General features: G+C 45.1%; 1 protein-coding gene across 2 annotated transcripts in view; it reads right to left on the reverse strand.

The window, feature by feature from the left end:
* Window positions 1-17,711, reverse strand: part of LOC144768066 (alpha-2-macroglobulin-like protein 1) — a 411,824-nt gene that overhangs the window by 56,670 nt on the left and 337,443 nt on the right. For both annotated transcript variants that reach the window (XM_078651439.1, XM_078651438.1), the window contains exons 29-30: window positions 12,236-12,450; window positions 9,049-9,264 (exon numbers count right to left, since the gene is read on the reverse strand). In XM_078651439.1, the coding sequence (XP_078507565.1) occupies window positions 9,049-9,264; window positions 12,236-12,450 (431 nt within the window). The remainder of the gene's footprint in view (window positions 1-9,048; window positions 9,265-12,235; window positions 12,451-17,711) is intronic.

Consider the following 17,711-nt stretch of genomic DNA (forward strand, 5'->3'; position numbering starts at 1 on the left):
AGGAGGACCTGTGAATGGATGGGTCACATCCCACCCTGACGAGGACCTGTGAATGGATGGGTCATCTCCCACCCTGACGAGGACCTTTGAATGGATGGGTCATCTCCCACCCTGACGTGGACCTTTGAATGGATGGGTCATCTCCCACCCTGAGGAGGACCTGTGAATGGATGGGTCATCTCCCACCCTTAGGAGGACCTGTGAATGGATGGGTCATCTCCCACCCTGACGAGGACCTGTGAATGGATGGGTCATCTGCCACCCTGATGAGGACCTGTGAATGGATGGGTCATCTCCCACCCTGACAAGGACCTGTGAATGGATGGGTCATCTCCCACCCTGACGAGGACCTGTGAATGGATGGGTCACCTCCCACCCAGAGGAGGACCTGTGAATGGATGGGTCATCTCCCACCCTGACGAGGACATGTGAATGGATGGGTCATCTCCCACAATGACGAGGACCTGTGAATGGATGTGTCATCTCCCACCCTGAGGAAGACCTGTGAATGGATGGGTCATTGCCCACCCTGACGAGGACCTGTGAATGGATGGGTCATCTCCCACCTTGAGGAGGACCTGTGAATGGATGGGTCATCTCCCACCCTGATGAGGACCTGTGTATGGATGGGTCACCTCCCACCCAGGGAGGACCTGTGAATGGATGGGTCATCTCCCACCCTGATGAGGACCTGTGAATGGATGGGTCATCTCCCACCCTGACGAGGACCTGTGAATGGATGGGTCATCTCCCATCCTGAGGAGGACCTGTGAATGGATGGGTCCTCTCCCACCCTGACCAGAACCTGCAAATGGATGGGTCATCTCCCACCCTGACGAGGACCTGTGAATGGATGGGTCATCTCCCACCCTGACGAGGACCTGTGAATGGATTGGTCATCTCCCACCCTGACGAGAACCTGTGAATTGATGGGTCATCTCCCACCCTGAGGAGGACCTGTGAATGGATGGGTCATCTCCCACCCTGATGAGGACCTGTGAATGGATGGGTCATCTCGCACCCTGACGAGGACCTGTGAATGGATGGGTCAACTCCCACCCTGTCTAGGGCCTGTGAATGGATGGGTCATCTCCCACCCTGACGAGGACCTGTGAATGGATGGGTCTTCTCCCACCCTGAGGAGGACCTGTGAATGGATGGTTCATCGCCCACCCTGAAGAGGATCTGTGAATGAATGGGTCATCTCCAACCCCGATGAGGACCTGTGAATGGATGGGTCACCTCCCACCCAGAGGAGGACCTGTGAATGCATGGGTCATCTCCCACCCTGACGAGGACCTGTGAATGGATGTGTCATCTCCCACCCTGAGGAAGACCTGTGAATGGATGGGTCATCTCCCACCCTGACAAGGACCTGTGAATGGATGTGTCATCTCCCACCCTGAGGAAGACCTGTGAATGGATGGGTCATCTCCCACCTTGAGGAGGACCTGTGAATGGATGGGTCATCTCCCACCCTGATGAGGACCTGTGTATGGATGGGTCACCTCCCACCCAGAGGAGGACCTGTGAATGGAAGGGTCATCTCCCACCCTGATGAGGACCTGTGAATGGATGGGTCATCTCCCACCCTGACGAGGACCTGTGAATGGATGGGTCATCTCCCATCCTGAGGAGGACCTGTGAATGGATGGGTCCTCTCCCACCCTGACCAGAACCTGCAAATGGATGGGTCATCTCCCACCCTGACGATGACCTGTGAATGGATGGGTCATCTCCCACCCTGACGAGGACCTGTGAATGGATTGGTCATCTCCCACCCTGACGAGAACCTGTGAATTGATGGGTCATCTCCCACCCTGAGGAGGACCTGTGAATGGATGGGTCATCTCCCACCCTGAGGAGGACCTGTGAATGGATGGGTCATCTCCCACCCTGAGGAGGACCTGTGAATGGATGGGTCATCTCCCACCCTGATGAGGACCTGTGAATGGATGGGTCATCTCGCACCCTGACGAGGACCTGTGAATGGATGGGTCATCTCCCACCCTGACGAGGACCTGTGAATGGATGGGTCATCTCCCATCCTGAGGAGGACCTGTGAATGGATGGGTCCTCTCCCACCCTGTCTAGGGCCTGTGAATGGATGGGTCATCTCCCACCCTGACGAGGACCTGTGAATGGATGGGTCTTCTCCCACCCTGAGGAGGACCTGTGAATGGATGGTTCATCGCCCACCCTGAAGAGGATCTGTGAATGAATGGGTCATCTCCAACCCCGATGAGGACCTGTGAATGGATGGGTCACCTCCCACCCAGAGGAGGACCTGTGAATGCATGGGTCATCTCCCACCCTGACGAGGACCTGTGAATGAATGGGTCATCTCCCACCCTGACAAGGACCTGTGAATGGATGGGTCATCTCCCACCCTTAGGAGGACCTGTGAATGGATGGGTCATCTCCCACCCTGATGAGGACCTGTGAATGGATGGGTCATCTCCCACTCTGAGGAGGACCTGTGAATGGATGGGTCATCTCCCACCCTGACGAGGACCTGTGAATGGATGGGTCATCTCCCACTCTGACGAGGACCTGTGAATGGATGGGTCATCTCCCATCCTGAGGAGGACCTGTGAATGGATGGGTCATCTCCCATCCTGAGGAGGACCTGTGAATGGATGGGTCCTCTCCCACCCTGACGAGAACCTGCAAATGGATGGGTCATCTCCCACCCTGACGAGGACCTGTGAATGGATGGGTCATCTCCCACCCTGAGGAAGACCTGTGAATTGATGGGTCATCTCCCACTCTGACGAGGACCTGTGAATGGATGGGTCATCTCCCACTCTGATGAGGACCCGTGAATGGATGGGTCATCTCCCACCCTGAGGAGGACCTGTGAATGGATGGGTCATCTCCCACCCTACGGAGGACCTGTGAATGGATGGGTCATCTCCCATCCTGAGGAGGACCTGTGAATGGATGGGTCATCTCCCATCCTGAGGAGGACCTGTGAATGGATGGGTCCTCTCCCACCCTGACGAGAACCTGCAAATGGATGGGTCATCTCCCACCCTGACGAGGACCTGTGAATGGATGGGTCATCTCCCACCCTGAGGAAGACCTGTGAATTGATGGGTCAACTCCCACTCTGACGAGGACCTGTGAATGGATGGGTCATCTCCCACCCTGATGAGGACCCGTGAATGGATGGGTCATCTCCCACCCTGAGGAGGACCTGTGAATGGAAGGGTCATCTCCCACCTCGCCGAGTACCTGTGAACAGATGGGTCATCTCCCACCCTGACGAGAAACTGTGAATGGATGTGTCATCTCCCATCCTGAGAAGGACATGTGAATGGATGGGTCATCTCCCACCCTGACGAGGACCTGTGAATGGATTGGTCATTTCCCACCCCGACGAGAACCTGTGAATGGATGGGTCATCTCCCACCCTGACAAGGACTTGTGAATGGATGGGTCATCTCCCACCCCGAGGAGGACTTGTGAATGGATGGGTCATCTCCCACCCTGATTAGGACTTGTGAATGGATGGGTCATCTCCCACCCTGATTAGGACTTGTGAATGGATGGGTCATCTCCCACATCCATGCAACTCACATTGAAGAATGGCTCTACCCAGCAAACGAGGGACGTCCGCCAGACCATCCAACAAGGGGTATGCTGGGACTGAGGCTTCTGCCCATTGTTTCGATGCTAGGCAAAGAGGAGACCTCCTTTCTCAACTACCACTCGTCGAAGACAGACACAATTGGAACCTGAAGGCGATTGGGAAACTGATCCCCATGGAAAAAAAGAGCTCTCTCTAGTGATATGTCCACTGCCCCAGTACGGTCAGCCCAGCATGGCCAAATCGAGTTGCCCACTGAAGGCAATTCCTACCACTTGCGCTACTTCAACCTTGTCTGCTCACCATGCAACTGGGCACATGATGCTGATCCAGGCCTGGAGACAAGGTGGCACTACGGACAGTAATGCCTGTCAGCTTGTCTCCGCCTCCAATGCCTGCTGCACTGGGGCATCACATGCTCTGCCACCACATGATGGGCACGCTTAACATCATACCCCATTTCCTTCAAGTGAATAAGCCCAACCAGTCCTGCACCCCAAAGCAACCCACCTACCCTTCAGGGCTCTCCTGCTGCCATAATGGCTTGTGCTCCAGGGGCTGCCTGCTCATGAAGCTGACAACTACAACTAAAACTAGAAGTGTGGCTCAATGGTTAGAGCGGCAGACCCTGATGCAGAGGTCTAGCCCGGGACCAGGGTTCAATTCCCCGCCTCGGTGGGTCTTGGGCTCAAAATTCCACTGACCTGATAATTCTAGCCTCGGTGCCTATTCCAATCATGGAGTCCCACTCTGCAACTCTGGGCAATAGCTTGCTTAATCTCCACAACGGCCCCCACAACGCTAAGGATGCCTGGCCTCCACCTTGGGGGTGCCCAGGAGTAGACACCTCACAGGGAAAGCCAGGATGGGTTCCACAGCGGTATTCGTACAAGCGCCTTGAGACCCTTGCGGGTGAGTAGTGCGCTATACAAGTATCAATTTACATTTACATTTACTCCTGCAGGCAATAAGCAGCATCACTGGCCTGCAGTGCCCAGACTGTTATAAAATGAAAGGTCACAAAAAGAATTTTTTTTTACAGATAGACAATGAACCAGCTGCAAATCCAAGCCTCAGTGTCTGACACCCCTAACCACCTGTTTTCATCCCAGTCCCAAAGTGACCACAAACGGGGAGGAGGTTCAATATATGACCCAGAATGCCCCACCGACCTGGGTATTAACCACCCCCATGAGCCTGCTAGCACAATGATGGGCGGCTGAAAGAATGCCCCTTATCATCTGAAGTCAGCAGTGTGTCAGCTCAACACATGCCCCATCACCATCAGGCTGACCACGCCTTGGAATGCATCACCACAATCATACCTGAGAAGCTCAAGCACTGCTGCCTGATTTCCACTCCAGCCAATGGGGTCAAGCTGAAGAATGGATGCAAGGGGAGGTCATTCAAAGCCCCTGCACCCTCGTACCATCATTGTTTTCAGGCAGATGCTCTAGAACCACACCCTGGTATCCTTAGAAATGTAGAGATATTGACAGTGGGGATACAGAGAGAAAGTTCACTGTCTCCAGAAGTGGGATATAGGGTGGGTGCATCACAAGCTTCAAGCTCACAGGAGGCTCCCTTGCTGATGCATTATTCTTCATCAAAACCACAAAGCTGCTGCGTCCTGTCCACAGCACTAGTCTGGATCCCGTTACGGCTGCTCACCTCTATGACGGAGAACACGTGGCATGAATCTACGCCAGATTACCTTGCCACCCACTGAAGGAGAGGTGTGTCAATGTCTGCCCGAATGGTGCCCTTCTTCACTATAGCACAGAATCCCCGTTGGCCTGACTGCAAAGACCACTGAGAAGAAAGTTGAGAAGTTAGTGGCCCGAGGGTCTATACTAGAGAAGGGAAGAGTCCTAACCGGTCATCTGATCAGGCTGGATCACACCTAAGGATTACCATGTAATAGACTCAAGAGCAATCATAATTTGGAGGCTGTTGTATATATGTACTTCCTTCAATATGGCGGCCTTATGGAGAATCAGGAATTAGCCGCATGCATGCACTACACAGTCTCTACCCTTAGCCCCCACAGCAATTGTTCAGACCCCATCACTGGCTACCTTACAAACCATGGCATTCACACTGATGGATCCCTGATCCCTTGCTCTGTTGTATGACGAAACTGTAAAGATGAGGTCCATACTTGAAGAGGATTCACACTCCTTTATTATCAGTCCCATGAACCAAGCAGGTAAGATATAGGCAACACAACCTGCGGCAGAGGCTAAATGCATCTAACAAACCCACATTCTAAACGTCATGCAATGACATAACAGAAGACAAACAAAATGTACACATGCCAAAGTTCTTTAAATGACTAACCCATTACCACAGGTACCATGCATGCAATAAATTTGCATGCCTTAACAACGCGGTCTTTACTATGACCACGTCTTTGCCACACATGGCCTTACCATGCTTGCCTTTACAATATATTTCATTGTAAAGGGATGATTGGTAAAGGCAAATGCATGAAAAAATGTAGATCCCAGCCCCTCGTCCTAATGCCTGGCCCTCAGCCCTGAAATCTACTCCGACCTCAGCCCTAAAAACACCCCCACCCTGAGTCATAAAACCATCCAGCAGCCCTAAAAAACCTGACCCCAGCCCTAAAAATACCCCAGCCCCCAACCTGAGTCCTAAAGTCAGCCTCAGCCCTAAATACTGCCCTGACCTCAACCCTGCCCAAGAAACGAATCACCAAGCCGCAGGCAGAAAGGAAGGAAGTAGATCCTCCGGGCAGGAAGTTCCCAACACCTCCCACCCCCTACCCATTTACTCCAAGTCTAGAGCGCTGACTGCCCTCACCACACATATGCCTTTACCCCCTTAACAACAAAAATCATTGTAAACGCATGCGTGGTAAAGGAATATGTGTGGTAACGCTTGCGTTGTAATGGCATGCATGGTTCGGACCGTGTTATTAAGGCTGCTTCCCACCTTGCTCAGGCCGGATACATTCGGCACCAGTGGAATGCATTGGCCATAACCCACCTGCCCCAAAATGTTCTACAAGCAACTACTCAGGGGATCATCTGTGGTCCTGCAGTAGCCTACTTGCAGCACACAGGCAGTCTAAGCACAGACGACAAGCAGTCGCATAGCAATATGTCAAATCACCTCCTCACTTGAGAGAGAGCTTTATTGCTACTGCACTGAAGGATTCCAGAATTATATGTGGCCAGAGGCACTTCGTTTAAAAGCCTCACACGCACTCACAGTGTGCAGTGAAGTGAAACAACCAATGGAATAGCAAACTTCACAATGGACTCTACATGAAATTAAATTAAACTTGTACTTGTAAAGCGCACTTATACCCCAACTGGGGTGTCCTGGCGCTGTAGAACCCTTCCTTGCTTTTCCCTGTGAAATGTCCACTCCTGGGCACCCCCAAGGTGAAGCCAGGCATCCCAGCGCTGTTGGGGCTATTGTGGAGATTAAGCAAGCTATTGCCCAGAGTGGGACCCATGATTAGGATAGGCACCGAGGCGAGAATTATCAGGTCCCAGGAAATTGAGCCCAAGACCCGCCGAGGCAGGAATTGAACCCTGGTCCCGGGCCAGACCTCTGCATCAGCGTTTGCCTCTCTAACCATTGAGCAACACTTCTCCACATAACTCCAGCAAGTATCCAGATGCACTGTCTGAACTTGTGACATTTTTACAAATGGCCCAAAGCATCAGCAAGGTGGACTCACTCTGTATTCTATGAATATTGTGTATGCCATCAAAAGCCTTCCGTGCATTAATCAATCATGAACATGTAGTACTCTACAGGTGTGTGTTTGTATGAGTATCTGCTCAGAGCAGGTGGTAAGTGTATGCGGGAAAAAAGTATGGAATAGGGGAATTTGTGTTTTAATTTTTTTTATGTTTAAACATTTGTTATTAATTTAAAAAAAAAATAGCATTACAGTTCACTAACTTGTCCCATTCCACACCCCACTCCCTAAACAAGGAGAGAGATGTGAGTCACACCTTGTGCACATAAATATAAATCCATACATGAAACTGGATCACTTAAACAGCATAATTGGTACTACTCATCAAATTACAGCAGATCAGCATCACAGACATATCTGAAGAGTATTAATAAACTGGCCCCTCCGCATCTTGTCCCAGTTCAGAGTCTCCCATTTCATGTTGTATCCAGAATCTGCTAAGTCCCATTCCATCCTTCCTCCCTGTTCCTCTCCATTGTAAAACAGGTTGTGGCGTACCCCACGTTTAGCTTGTACCCACCTCGCAAACTCCCATAACCATTGCTTTTGTGTGGGCAGTCTTTTGGACATCCATTTTAGTGCTACACACTTCTTTGCCAGAGTGAGGCCTAGTTTCAATACATTCTCCACCTATTTATTGGGTTTATTGTGGGTCATTAGTCCCAGTAAGCACATCTGTATCATTGACTGTATTTGCAATCAGGTTACTATTCCTAAAGACTGACAGGCACATGCATCAATGTTGGCTTTTGCAATTCCTTAATTGCGATTTTTAAGGAATCACAATTAAGGAATCGCAAAAGCCTATGCATGTAGAAATCGCTTAAAAATAGCGATTTCTAAACATTCCTTAATTGCGACTCGCAAATTGCGAATCGCAATTAAGGAATACCTCCCCATTCATTCCTATGGGCCTAGAGGCCCATAGGAATGAATGGGAAGACATTCTCAATTTGCAATTCTCAATTAGAGAATCGCAAATTGAGAATGCAATTTCAAGGGTGCCAGGGTGTCAAAAGGACACCCTGTTGCACCACGGAAATTGATCTGTGCACATATGTTGTGCACACACATGCCCTAAGGGCATGTGTGTGCACAACATGAAACTTTGAAAAATGCACAAAAGTGCATTTTTCAAAGTTTTTGCAAATTACCATGAAGTTCAACTTCATGGTAATTTGCTACTCCTATTAGCAAAATTGCTAATTTTTTGACTTTGGTGCATTGCATTTAAGGAATCTCAATTTGGGATTCCTTAAATGCAATCGCAATTTAAGGAATCTCAATTTAGAGATTCCTTAAATTGCGATTTTTGCATTTGTGATGATGCATCCCAAATGCAAAAATACCGGTTGCAAAGGGGCAGATTCTGAGAATCTGCCCGTTTGCGAACGGTTTTTAGCTTGATGCATGTGGCTATGAATTACTACACGCCAAAGGGCACTCATACCCGGGCATGTCCACAGTATCTGAATAGAGGTTCCCTCTGTTATTCTATGTGAATCTGTGTTGTTACTGCAAGGAAAATAGGAACAATGGGTTAAATCCCCTTTCCCTGATGTTTGGAAACGATTTTACAGCATGAAATAATAAAATAATTCCAATACACTGCAATTCATAATAAGAAGTTTTGTGGTAAACCCAGACATGTATAGATGATTACTGCCGACGTGATGGTCACGCGTTTCCACCCACCCCTCCAGGTGGCTTCACTTACCTGTACATAAACACAACCTTGCCCAGATGCAGAGACAGTGTATACTCCAGGAATCTGTGTCAGCGTGGCCTTCTGCAGCAGTAACCGATTTGCGTTATTCACCGTGAAGCTAGCTCTGAAGCCTTGTGGGGTTGTAACCAACACAGAAGCCGCTCCTTGGACACTGTATGTTATGGATGCGTACTTTGCAAGGGCTTGAAGTGCCACCACTGTGTCCTGTGGAAACAGAGAGAGAAATTACACACAAGTGTATGGTGTTTATTTACCATACTCTAGTGCCACTGGAGCGCCACTTATAATATGAGACAAAGTGACGTACCGGTGGCACAAGGGGCTTGCAAATTAGACCCTGAGTGCATTGTTTTCTGCCCTGACACAAGACTCAGCCTTTGGACAGAGCATTTACTATAGCCTTATAGCCTGCCATAGCTAGCTGTACCGGCCATTAAACGCGCTCCAGCTCGGCTCGGGCCTTTAACAAGGGAGCAGGACTTTAATGGCCGGTATAGCCCAGCTATGGAGGGCTATAAAGCTATTAGAACATCCTGACACTACAGGGCTGAATGTTCTAACAAATAAAACAAAGGCCTCTCGAGTCCGAGGGGATATATATCCCCTTGGGCTCCGAGAGGCCTTTTTTCACAGCAGCAGCTGTGTTTTCTTTTTTTGCATATTAAATTAAATCCATTTGGCAATTGGTGCCCAAATTTTCTCCCCCAAGACTCGTAACCCCCTTTAACTTATATATAGCAGATTCAATATTATACATAAGCAATAATTTTTCACGCCACATAAAGAATGAAGGCGGGTCCGAACTAATCCATTCCTTAGTAATGCAAGATCTAACTGCAGCCATACATAAAAATAAAAAGTAAGAAATTGGTCTTGACCTAATAACAGTATGATCAATACCCAACAACAACAATTCCGCAGTTATCTTAATCTCACTCTTAAGAATAATAGATAGAAAATTTTCGACATGTTGAAACAACGTAGAAAGTTTAGGGCAAAAAAAAAACATATGCAATTCATCAGCTGCGAATAGCCCACAGCGACTGCAGTTCGTACCTGTCGTCGTACTCCACTTAGCAACTTTACTTGGGGTATAATAAAGATTATGAATACACATAAAATGTTGGGATTTCATCATCCCTGTTATTAAACAATCTGAAGCCATTTTAATCGATAACAAAATATCGACATCAGATATACCTAGGCTGTTAGCCCATTTCCGCTGACATTGTCCTAAATCATCCCCATATTCCTGAATTAAGCTTGAATAAATAGCACCTATACGGGGTTTTTTTTGCAAAAGTTCTAACAATGAAATTTTCGTCATTTTAACTGGGGAAAGTAAGGATTGGCTCTGTAGGAAGCTTCGAAGTTGGAGAAATTTAAAAAAGTCATTTCTTCCCACAGAAAATTTGTTCATTAAATCCTGAAATGAAACAAATTGATCATTACTAAATAGATCTCCCAAATACCGTATTCCTTTCTGCTACCATCTATACATAGTTAAATCACGAAAAATTTCTGGCAAGAGGCCCTTTGATATGAGGGGAGTATAAAAATTTAGTTTATATAATTTTATATGTTTACGAACATTCTGCCAGACTCCAAAAGCTGCCTTAAGTATCTTATATTTTGTTTTTTTGTGATAACTAGGCTCTACAATCCTCAGAAAGCTACCCTTAGCTTGCTCACCCATAATCATTTCGTAAATTGAAGGAGTTTGACAGTTCAATACTTCTACTCTGTCTCCCATAATTAAAGGGCTTATATATCGCAATGCAGCAGATAAATAATAAAAAAGAAAATAAGGAACATTCCATCCGCCACATTCATTACTAAGTATCATTTTCTTTGATGCTTTCCTATGGCGTTTATAACCCCATAAAAAACGAAAAGTACTTCTTTCTAGATTTTTAAAGCAGAGCGACTGAAATTCTAGTGGTATTGTGCGATAGATATACAGTACTTTTGGTAAAATCATCATTTTTAAAATGTTAAGTCTACCGTATAGTGATAAATGTAGGTGATCCAGGCGCTGCAGTGAAGCATTAATTTGAGTTATTATGGGGTTTATATTGCGTTCTGGTATCTTCTCTATGGGGAGGGAAATCTTAATTCCTAAATATATGACCTCTGAAGTAATGGAGATATTTGAAGGTGGATTATCTCCTGAACAGAGAATTTGTGTTTTCTCCAGGTTGAGTTTGTAGCCGGAGAAAAACCCGAATTGCTTAGCAAGGTCATCAATCGCTGGTGGAGCTGTCTGAACATCGGTAGTAGTTATCACTATATCATCAGCGTAAGCTAAGACTCGATAATTAATATTGGCTAAATAAATAGGTTTAATTTTTTGTTCCAAAAAAAAGCGGTTAATTAAGGGGTCAATATAAAAAGCAAAAAGTAGGGGAGAACAGGGACGTCCTTGTCGGGTGCCCCTGGTAATTGAAAAAGGAGGGGAGATTTGTCCATTGATTAGAATACACGCTTTAGGAGCGATATACAGAGTTTTTAAAGCTTTTATAATACCGGGGCCTAGTCCCTTCCTGGATAAAAGTTCCCACAGATAGCCCCAAGCAACCCGGTCAAAAGCTTTTTCAGCATCTAGAAATACAAGTCCAACATTAGACCGAGTTGCTTGGGACCAATCCAGGAACGAAATCACTCGTCGAATGTGGTCAGCAGTGTCTCTAGCAGGAATTAAGCCATGTTGATAAATAGAAACTAGGGGAGAAATGATATTGGATAATCTTAAAGCTAGAATTTTAGAAAAAATGTTGCTATCGGCATTTATGAGTGATATGGGACGGAAAGATGAGGGTAATAACGGAGGCTTGCCTTTTTTAGGAAACACAGTAATTATAGAATCATGCCATGATTGAGGGGCAATACCCTGTTGAGCTCTCAGACATAAATCCACTAATTCTATTTTTAAGGCACTCCGAAACTGTTTAAAAAACTCTAAAGGGATAGCAGCAGCTGTGAATGAAAATGAAAATAAAAAAATTTGAATGTTGCTCTGCGGGCTTCTACCGGCCCATAGAAGCCTGGAGAACTCCATTGTCTGCAATGGAGTGCTCAACATTCTACTGTTCTAATAGAAGATGAAACGCTCTGAAGAGGGACAGCAATTAGATTTTTGACATTTTCTAGATGCTGAGCTCGATACAAAGGTTACCTGGGTAGAGGCAAATCCCCCGTAGGCATTCTGTTGCCGAGAGAGCCACATCACGATCTGGGCAGCCTTGCCGATGTCAGCACCGGGCACGCTGGGAACCGAGATCAGAGCCAGAAGCACGTAAGCAGTGGTCTCGACATCTACAGACTGAGGCCCTTCCCAGAAGTCAGAAGATGCTGGGGGCACACTGCTATATGCCCAGTGCATCTGACCATCTAGAGGAAAATAAGAAACAGGTGTGTGAGAGTGGGCAGAGGTGGACAGGGGAGGGAGCGTGAGCCAGCAAAGGCTGGAGGGAGAAAAATTCAAGAGGCGTGACCAATACTTAATTTGTAAAAAGTAAATAGGTGCCAACTGTCAGATCTGGAATGCAGCTGGTTGAGCGAATAAATTAAGAACAGTCATACGTTCTAGAAGGGTAATGGGAAAGGACACAAAGGAAGGGCTGGAGCCAGAAAGCCACAATAAGATATAAACATTTACAGCACATCTTCTCCCTTTCAATTGAAAGCAAAACACAGGAATAATAATAATAAAATATAAATTCTCACACAAATAATCGTTCAAATAAACAGGTGGTCTACGAGATATAGGAACATCTTGAGGAATCTCACTAGATGAACTTTGAAAGGCATCACCACCACCTTCACCCCTATGACAAATTGAGCATGAGGATGGAGTGACATCAACAGAAGTAGACAGCATATGTCCAGTGTTGGACATAGATTCTTGATTCGCATTAGTGGAGACATTGGAAGAGGAAGATTTTTGATACAAAGCTACCCTTCGAAGATTCCATTTCTCACCATTTTCAAGCACAACATAATTGGAAAACTTTCTCTAACTTTATAAGGACCCCTGAACTCAACAAGTTCTTTGGTGACCCTGCCAGGTTTAACCTTTACCAAATCACCAGAAGAAATAGAATTGGAAGTAGAAACAAAGTTGTCCTGCGAGCCAGAACCCGAATTAATGCTTCCACCAATTTTGTTTTTAATCCAAGATGGCGCCAGTTTGGTGCCAGGGCCACTCCAAAGAAGACACAGCAGTCCCAGTCTGGCCAGCTACCTTGATCGTCGCCAAATTGTAGCAAGTAAACACACCATGGGTGCAGTGGTCTTCAAGGGGTAAGTATGGGTTTATTGTGGAGCAAAGGAAACAGCATACAACTCCCCAGCTGACCAGACTGTTAACTGTCAGATCTGGATGCAGCTGGTTGAGCGAATACATTAAGAACAGTCATAAGTTCTAGAAGGGTAATGGGAAAGGACACAAAGGAAGGGCTAGAGCCAGAGAGCCACAATAAGATATAAACATTTACAACAGTGTGACCACTGCCAGAGGTGATGGCTAAAAGGACGGACAAAGCTGAAGTTGGGGAGGTTTGTGAGGCTATTATTATCCTATTGGACGGCGGATAATGGATAGGTATTTCTGGACATTCTTCAAAAGGGTCATCAGTGGCTGTCTCCTAGCAACTGGGGCATACGCAGTACCAATGCTGGGTTCATTTAACCCCTCCCACGCTGGTGACGGAACCGCTCCGTCAGGCCCCTAGGGTGGGCTGTGCTGGTGACGGAACGGTTCCATCACAGCCCACTCGCCGCGGCTACGCAGCGATGATTTCGCGCCTGCTCGGTGCGTTCTATTGAGCGGGCGGGGTTGTGACGGAACCGTTCCGTCACAAGCACAGCTCACCCAAAGGCCATGACGGAGCGGTTCCGTCACCAGCGTCGGAGCGCCGCACGGCCCCCCCGCCCCTTAGCACTGCGGCGGAATAGCCGCCGCAGCGAAAGGGTTAAAACACCTCTCCCCTTAGGGTTGCCGTCTTCTCAGAAAAAGACCCGCAGTTTGTTTAAATGTTGGTATTTCGAAAGGAACAAGACTTCCGCTTACACCCCGATGGACTTGCATTGGAATGTGAGTTGATTCTACAGTGAATATTTCTGGGAAGAATGTACACCCAACCTATTCAACTATTTAACCTGAATAAGTGTCTTGTGAAAAGGACTTGAAGTTTTCAGCCTTCCAATAAAATAATACCTTCCTGTGTGTCTGGCATTAATTCTTATTTCATCTAACACACATGAAGCCCTGCCAGCAATAGAAACTGAACAGGAGTGATGTATAAAAGAAAAAATATATATGTTTATTTTAGTCTGAGTGCCACTTAGGAATTATGAATGACAACCAAAGGAGCCTCTACAATCTTTATTACATTTGGGATACTTTATTCTATACAATACATGATCCGTCAAAAAAGAAAAAGAAATAAAGCTTGTTGAAAATTAAATATGTAGACTTCCTATCAACAACATTTTCCTTAAACACCATTACTTGCCAAATAAAACAAAAAAAAAAAGAGAAAGAGAAAAACGAGAATAGTTTTTGTCCACTAGCATTACGTTCAGGGAATTTCAGGAGAGAAAAGAAAAAAATTAAAATATCAACTTTGTGGCTACAAGAACCGCGCGGCTCTTACCAAGTTGTGATGAAACAGGAAGCACTACCAGAGAAAGCAATGGGAAAGACACTGGGGATTGTTCATACTTTTTGGTCACCATTAAATACAGCGATGGATAAAAGGCAAGTGAATATTTTTTTTTTTTTTTTAAACCAATGTGGAAATGTGATATCATTTTTCCGGCACATTGGGAATGTTCTTAAAACATCGATTAGGTACAATTTAGGAACAGGGTGTTTCAGTATTACATCATCAATTCAGAGCTTAGACAGTGCTTAAGGCCAACCATGACACCCAAGCACTTTCCTTGTTCAAGCAAGGACATGACCATAGAGGGTTGTATGACGGAACACTGCATGCATTTAGCCCGCATGCCTTTACAACGCAGTCACTACCCCGATGTTACCATGCAGTACTTTACCACGCAAGTCGTTACAACTACTTGCTTTTATTGGGCGCTGGACTTCGGAATAGTATAAATTACAACTCCAAGCCCAGTCTATGTGTTGCAGTAACAATGCTGTTGAATACAGCTGCTCATGTGTAAATGTTTCTGTTCCTCTTACAGAGCTTTCAGTGAAAAGAAAGCTATCTTTTTGAATAATGCAGGACGATTTATTGAGTTTCTAACTGGTGTACATTTCACTCTTTACCAAGTGGGAAATGTCTCCTACTGCAGGAATAACAAGTAGTTCTTCTTATCTTTAGTTTTCTTAAATATACATTTTCAAATTTCTACAGTATTTTTGCCTGATTCAAACACTTATATACGATTAGTTTAATCACTTATTAGCTCAGTATCTATAACTTGTAATTTTTGTTCAAGAAACCTTTTCTCCTACCGGAGCTGCTTTTGGTGTAAAACAAGGCTTCACCCATCTTTCAAACCTCCTTAGAGATATATATTTAGTAGCACTGCTTAATTTGTAAACAAAATAAATAAATAAGTACCAGGGCCCTAGTCAGGAGGTCAGGACTGCAGCTTGCACTACCCATTTCACCCGCCAGTGCAGCCAGTGCCTGTAACAGCACAACTATTAACCATCACACTCTTACAAGTGTAACTATTTGAGGCCCCCAAAGCTGTGAGATTGGCTTGGGCAGCATGTATTAGTAATTTTTTATGTATATTGAACTGATAAACAACTGCTGATGTGCTCATCTCCAAATTACACAAACAGTGCCACCAAGTGGCAGCTGTCATAACCGTGTTGACAATTAAGTTTGGGTGTTGAGAACTGGAAATCACCGGCTTAAATTAAGCACTGATGATTAGCCCTCTGTAAACTCTTATTGCTGCTTTAGAGCACTTTTGGGGTGAGCGATGAAGAAGAGCTGGTGAAAAACAGATAAACTACCAGTAGTGTTCTGAAGAGCTAAACGTATTGGGCCCTATTCACAAAGGAGAATGTATATGTGTAGATTTAAACATGTGTGAACTTACCTAGTAGAAACTCTACACTTTTTTGCTATTTACCATTTCTGAGGGAAAAGTTTACTACTAGTTGCAGATGGCCATGCCTCCCCAACCACAAAATAGCAAAAGGAACTTGCCACAATGGAATTTACAAATGTACCGTTACTACAACTAACATTTAACACATTTAACACATAGATGGATGCATCCACCACCAGGGCAGAGGTTTCCCAATGGTAGAGTATAGGGAAAAGTAATATTTAATACTTGTTTAAAAAACACTACTTTAAAGTACATTAAAAATGCAAAGGAGCTCAAAATAATGACTGCTAATCGAAAACTAATAATAAACATTAGTTCATTAAATGTATTATAAATATTTAAATAAATACATATAAATGTAATTCATAATTAATATTACTTAGAATAGTATGAAAAAACCTTCCTATCGTTTTCTATTTAATTATTAGTAAGCACATTTATTTAAAAACAAATAAGTATCATTATTTAATTTGAAAGAAAAAGTTAAATTGACTACTGTAACTTTTAACACTATATATACATATATATATATATAGCAAGGCTCCGAGGAGCCGAAACGTCATGCGGCACACTCTGCTTCAATAAAAAGAGTTGAACAGAATTGGTCCGTGTCCGAGGTATCCTTGCGGCTTAGCGAGAAGGCTAGATGCTGGCATCGAGATGCGGAATTTCGCAATATATATAAACATATACACACACACACATTTATATATATATAAATATTCACTGAAAAAAACATAGCTTTCAGGCACGTTAAAGTTAGAAATTAGCATTTAAAAAACCTTAGAAATTCACTGAAAAAACCATAGGTTTCAGGGGCGTTATAGTTTGTTGGAAATGTCACTCGTACAAAACCAATTAAATTACCCTGTTATAGTTAGTTCAGCTTACTATAATTTGCGCGCCCCCAATGCACTGCTGATGACGTCACATATTACATCACTCATGACATGGTCAGTGACATCACTCATGACATCACTGATGACATCTCAAATGACATCACTCATGACATTATCCAGTGAATGTGTGTTTTTCTGAACATTAAATATGTTTTATATATGTATATCTCAAGGTCAATGGAAGAATAAATGGGTATATAAGTGTAGAAATGAATGATTTTGTTTTTTGAAAAATGTATTGTATAACTGAGCGATTAAGTGTATCTTAATGAATACATGAGTTAGTGAGTAATGTTTAAATATGTAAATATCTGTATCAGTCTCTCACTTTGTGTATAAGTGGCTGCATGGGTTGGTGAGTAGCTACATGAGTGTCTAAGGGCCAGATGCATCAAGCATCCATTTTGCGATTCCTTATTAGCGAAAAATAAGGAATCGCTAATAAGGAATAGCAAAATGGAATGCATCAAGCAATCACTACATAAATAGCGATTCCTTAGAATTCCTTAATTGCGACTCGCAAATTGCGAGTCGCAATTAATGAATCCCTCCCCATTCATTCCTATGGGCCCAGAGGCCCATAGGAATGAATGAGAAGACAATCTCAATTTGCGAATCGCAATTAGCGATTCGCAAATTGAGATTGCGAGTTCA

Source organism: Lissotriton helveticus, chromosome 7 (assembly GCF_964261635.1).
Source record: "Lissotriton helveticus chromosome 7, aLisHel1.1, whole genome shotgun sequence".
NCBI lineage: Eukaryota > Metazoa > Chordata > Amphibia > Caudata > Salamandridae > Lissotriton > Lissotriton helveticus.